Raw genomic sequence first — 6,091 nt, 5'->3', positions numbered from 1 at the left:
TTTAAATATGGACGTGTCTACATGGCTATTGACTATAACCTGTCAATCACCAAGGCATCGACTTTTTTCCCCAACCCGTTTGGGGCAGAAGTCCACTCAGTCAAGGCTATACCTGCATGCCTGGACTAGACATGCCTGGACTTGTACAGTGTATATTAGGTGGCCTATAACAAATATTAATAATAATAATTTTAAAAATAGGCCTACTACCCACCGTGAAACATCAAAATATTGGATTCAATTGCGGCATGTACGCAAATGCACACAATTACGCACCAATTTAGCTTTAAAGATCACAAACAGATCCACAACAATTGAGAGCAGAAACTGTTTTCAATTGAGTAGAAACTATTTCATTTTAATGATTCATAATTTTAATTTATAATGAGGTAAAAGAATGTCCATAAAATAATTCAAGGAAGAGCAGATTGCATCCAAGCAAACTTCAACACGGATCAACTTGGGAAACAAAGTTTCTCTCCAAAGTTGCAGACAGCGGTTTCCTCCAATCGCTGCGCATGGAGTGACGTAGCAGCGTCTGCTGCTGGTGGAAAAGATGAAAGGCTTGTGGAGAGGGAAGCGCTGGGCGTTCAACCACGGCCCCGTGAACTCGCATCAAACAGCGGGCTTCACAAGCGCAGCTAACCGCCCGGGGAACACTAAAGACCGGGTGATGGTGGAAGGAAGGCGGATCTTTTTCCTGTTCAGAGGAGCGCTGGACATCAAACGTCCGACTTGGCTGCGACTTCCGTGGATGTTTTTTGGCAAAATCGACTGGGGAATAAAGGAACATCAAATTGTGTTGAAACTGTAACACTGCTTTTCGAGTTACTCCGAGTTTCTTTGTAACGAACGTGTTGGTGAACTTGGCTTCGCTTTGATGTTGGGAGCTACATGCTGATCGTAGATCAGATTACACGCGTGAGATCGCAGCCATCCCTCTCTTTGATCTCTCGGCTGACTTTGTCCTCATTTTAGGGGATTGTCCAGGGCTGCACAGACCGATTCATCGCACGGACTGCAAGTGAAACAACTCTACGGGGCGATGCGGGAATAAACAAAGAAAAGCACTTTACAACAAAACAACACGTTTATTTCTTTTTTACAGCTGAGGTTGAACAAGAGAGAAGAGGTCCGGGCTTATAAAACAAATCGGTAAGGCAAACTTTCATGCACTGTCTCAGAGTTTGACAGTTGTCATGGATAGATTTGCAGTAGACTTCTTCAGAAAATGCAGGATCTGCTATGGCTAAATTTGAGCTCTTTAATCAGATGGGCTAGTTGAAGTTATTAAACAACACTGATTTAAAATAGCTATCAGACTTCGCGTAACAACTAACGCATTTGTCCTTTTGCACAACCTGGACAGTGTTTGGGAGGTTTATTTTGAGTCATATTTGGATTGTTCATGCATGTGGCTACTTCACAAGTGTTATAATAACTTGCGAGAGGGAAGCAATACTCGCAGCAGCGATGTTGGACACCCACAGAGAGGAGAAAAGCGAAGGCTACTTACAGCATACGCCACTATGCAAAACTTGTATGTTTTAGGGAAGTTCATTAGGTATTACACAGGCTACCAGTCAAATTAAATGCTTCGTCAGTTCTATTCGTTGTAGCCTAAACATGAAGCGAAGGTGAATGAATAGGACAAGTCCATCGGCTGTCATTTTGACGCAAAGTTTCTGGGCTGCCGCAAAGAGCAGTCACCTCATTAGCTTGGAAATTCCGACCGTGGCAACATAAATGCGCCAAACCCCTAACTCCACTTCAATGAGTGTCACATTGTGCGTTTGTTGTTATCTTCTCGGTAGAGGGGATGCGTTGCAAGTGGCCTAAAGAAGCCTACGCAGGCAATTCCTCAATGGACTTCCAAGAAAGTGCCTGTACAGGATTTGTGGCCGAAATACGTCTAATTGAGATTGTGCTTAGATGTGAATGGTTCATCGCCCCTTTAAAAGATTAGTCCTCTATTTGGAGAGGGCAGGCTTGTCTCCCTTCTATGTCTGATTGTCCAGATGCACCAACCTTGTCAGAGTCCACTTCAGGAATACAATGACCTAGGAGGCAGATTTACGCACAAGCATGGACAGGAACGGAGTGGGCTTGAATCTAAGATCAAGGAAGCAGATGCAAGAAGAGTATTAACTTTGTTGTGAGCGTCATGTTGTGTTATTCACCACTGCTTGGTTTATAGGTTGGCCTAATGATTATGTGTGAAAGGACTAGCTTTGGATAGATAGATTAACTTGATAGCACATTTCATAAATCCTAAATGTAAATGGCACAGAACACTTTACCTCAAGGACAATAACTATTCTTTCTATCTATCTATCTATCTATCTATCTATCTATCTATCTATCTATCTATCTATCTATCTATCTATCTATCTATCTATCTATCTATCTATCTATCTTCAGTGTATCTATCTGATGAAGGGAGATTGTACTTAACGCCTCACATGATATTTTATTCAGCTGTGAAATCAGAAGAAAGTTGAGAATATGGAATATCAAAATACATATTGACTAGTTGCATGGTGATGATGATTTTACTTTTATTTATTTGTAATATATCTCACACACCTCTTGGGAGCATGCTCATAATTATGAATTACAAAATGGAACAAAAACTTAATGAGCCATCAAGTTCCCTTACATTTCCTAGCAGCCATGCAGGCCAGCACACGTGACAGTGTATGAGTGCACACAATTAATTGGTCACCAATTTACCAATAACATTGATTTCACTTAACTGTAAAACAGGTCACTAACATAACACTTGAACTGAAATGATCACGTCCTTTTGATTTCCATAACGCATGTTAATATGAGCTAAAGGAAATATGAACCAAGGAAATATGAACGAAAACGATGCAATTCAGTTGGTGGAGATTTTACTAAAAGCAATGTAAGCCAGTGTAATAACTTTTTATTGTTATAAAGAGCACCAAAAGGGTGTAATAAATAAATCCCTTGTGAGCAGTAGGTCTGTGTTTGATTTCTATGCATGTCCAGGCACAGGGCCAGATTAAAGCACAGGCTACAGTTAGATATGGCTGCAGCCTAGGGGCCCCCACCTGCCATGGGGGGCACTGATTGGCCAAAAGTGATGGGCCAAAATTGCAGAATTGTGACAAGATGCAACATTGAAAAATCAATCTGTCGTGTTGAGTACAATTGGTAGACATGTCATTTTTAATTCCTATCTCAAATTATGACACTCTTTATTTAAATGTGTCGCAAAATCAGCCTTCCGGGAGGGCCCACAGCAACCAGTAGTCTAGGGCCCCCAGGCCATTTTAATCCGGCCCTGTACAGGCACAGAAATCTGTTTTCATTAGCAGGATGCTTGGACAGAACTGGTCAGATATTGAATCACCACTCTGTACTGCTTGTCATTGGCGTAACAATTGCACACAGGGCCCCTGGGCAAGACACTCATAGGGCCCCCGATACAGCTTACCATGCTCACTATAGGGCCCCCGCCACCAATACGGGAGGGCCCAGGGCCCAGGGGCAAGTGTGCTGCTCGGCCTGCCTATAGCTCCAGCCCTGCTGCTTGTCATTGAATCATTTATTGTCAGTAAGTACCCCCTTAAAGCATGCCGTAACACCAGTGTCACGCTGTTATAGTCAGTGAAAAGTTAACTACCGTAGCGCTACAATACTATGACATAACACAGGGTCGTCAGTAATGCACTATGATGACTTGGTCATTACCATTCTGGTAACAGCAAATGTATAACGCCGTGTCTTAACAGGATATTGTGTTGTGGAAATCATTGGGAAATATTTATTGAAAATGTGGACTATAAATGACTCAGAGTACAGTAGTAGTGCTGTGATTCAATATCTAGCAGTGTGCTGTACAGAGGGCTGGCTGATACAGCAGGACAGTGTTAGAACTTTTTTTTTAACTTATTATAAAGAGGGCTGCAACTGCAAGCCAAGGTCATGTTAAATGGGTCCATTGTGAGTGAGCCGTTACAGGCCTGTGTTTGATTTCCCCTTTTCCTTCATGTCCCGTGTCCAGGCACGGAGGACTAGCTCCAGATGGCCGCGTCCCTCCGCCACCGCACCTGGTCCCATCTGCAGACGCAGACACAGACGCGGACGCACACACACGCTGGGACGCGGACGCGGGCGCCACCGCCAACGCCACTGCTGCTGCTGCTGGTGCTGCTCCTGCATTCCTCCCTGGTGAGTCCAACACACACAATCACACGTACACACACACACACACACGCACACACAGACACACACACACACACACACAAACACGCATGCACGTACACACACACACCTGTGCACGCATGCACATGCACACACACACACACACACATTGCAAAAACATGTACACACACACACATTGCAAAAACACACATACAGATACATCACACAAACACACACGCGCACATGCACGTGCCTCGTTCAAACAAAAAAGAATGGCCTGAGATATTGATCAAATCAAAAGTGTGCAGGAATTGTAGAAATATTTGTAGGTGGAATTGAAGGTGCTCTTCTTGGTGTTGCGAAAAAACAAATATCTTTTGAAAGAGGAAAAGTAAGGGCAGTCCTCCTTTTCAAAAAGTTTGAACAGTTTGCACGGGGTCTCCACAACCTTTATTAAGTTACTCTGCAAGTCACTCCATCCCTTCTATGGGTCACATTTTAGAGATTGTCACAGTATAACACACCATTGTGTTTGCATAATCATTGATCATCATCACTCATCATTGATTTCGCTAACATATCCAATTCATTACTAACCAGCCACTCACTACATAGTTACTACTGCATATTATTCTGTTAGAAAGCAGCGCTTATACATAGGCCTACTTTATAAATTACTGCTTCTTAGTACTTACTTAGAGCTACTTACTTTACTTATTCTACTTAGGTCTACTTATGTTGGCTACTTCTTTTCTAAAGACTTAGAAATATATGGGGTAAAAAACCCAAAGCGGACGTACTGAGCTCATAATCAAAGCAGAGACGTGTGATTGTTGTGTGCATTGCGGTATTTGAGCAAAATTGTGTTCTTGCCCTTCACACTCTGCTCTTGCTGGTGCAATGTGCAATTCATGAAAAGATCTGAAGCACCTATGCACAGCCAGGTGCCAGGTGCTGGTGAAGTGCAGTCATCAGTAATCCACAGTAAAGAAGAAGGATCACCGCACACTGGTGGACTTCATTTTGCTGATTGCGCTTGGTCAGGTTCACTTTGTCATTCGCATACCTCCCACAGGTGCAATTTATGAAGTTTGGCCACCAGGTTGGTCCAATTTAGCCATGAAATGTTTTACACTAAAATGACAGGTGTTTCAGTTTCATTGTCTAAACCAGTGGTTCTCAACCTTTTTTGAAGAAACGCCCCCTTGACCTCATCACAAGCCTCCCAATGTCCCCTTGACTTCATCATATGACTGACGATTCCCCCTTTAGTATTAAAAAAATAAATGGACTAATGCCCCCCAATGGCAACTAAGGCTCAACTGTATTCTTCTCAACACCCCCTAGAGCTCCCCAACGGCCCCTGGAGGGCTGTACCGCCCCCGTTGAGAAACACTAGAAGTGTAACCCCTGTATATCCCATGTCAGAGAATAGTGAGGTGACCTTACGGTCATGGGGCTTCCCTCCCTGTGGTCCTGTCGAGGGTGACACAGTTGTCATTTGCAGTGCATGTGTACACACAGTGACAGATATTTCAGACCGGAGACCTTGGGTAGGTGGATAGGGGTGGTAGGGTGGGGGTGGGTGGTGAGTTGATGCAAGGGATAAGACAGCTGTACTTTTGTGTGTGTGTGTGCGTGCGCGCGTGTGTGTGTATAGGGGGGTATACAGGCTTAGTAGGTTGGTATTTATGTGTGTGTGTGTGTGTGTGTGTGTGTGTGTGTGTGTGTGTGTGTGTGTGTGTGTGTGTGTGTGTGTGTGTGTGTGTGTGTGGAGAGAGTGAGGATTCTGTATGTACAGCCTGTGTTGTTGGCTTGTGTATGTGTGCATGCACTCTCACACATGTGCACACACACACACGCACAAACACACACACACACACACACACACACACACACACACACACACACACAC

General features: G+C 43.8%; 1 protein-coding gene across 2 annotated transcripts in view; it reads left to right on the top strand.

The window, feature by feature from the left end:
• Nucleotides 1–564: 564 nt before the first annotated feature.
• tnfrsf19 (tumor necrosis factor receptor superfamily, member 19) overlaps nucleotides 565–6,091 on the top strand; it is a 63,674-nt gene continuing 58,147 nt past the window's right edge. For both annotated transcript variants that reach the window (XM_063205207.1, XM_063205208.1), the window contains exons 1-2: nucleotides 565–1,155; nucleotides 4,037–4,203. In XM_063205207.1, the coding sequence (XP_063061277.1) occupies nucleotides 4,057–4,203 (147 nt within the window). In that variant the 5' untranslated portion in view covers nucleotides 565–1,155; nucleotides 4,037–4,056. The remainder of the gene's footprint in view (nucleotides 1,156–4,036; nucleotides 4,204–6,091) is intronic.

This window comes from Engraulis encrasicolus, chromosome 8, assembly GCF_034702125.1.
Source record: "Engraulis encrasicolus isolate BLACKSEA-1 chromosome 8, IST_EnEncr_1.0, whole genome shotgun sequence".
Classification (NCBI taxonomy): domain Eukaryota; kingdom Metazoa; phylum Chordata; class Actinopteri; order Clupeiformes; family Engraulidae; genus Engraulis; species Engraulis encrasicolus.
The sequence above is the reverse complement of the archived record's forward strand: the minus strand, read 5'-3'. Positions and strand labels throughout refer to the sequence as shown.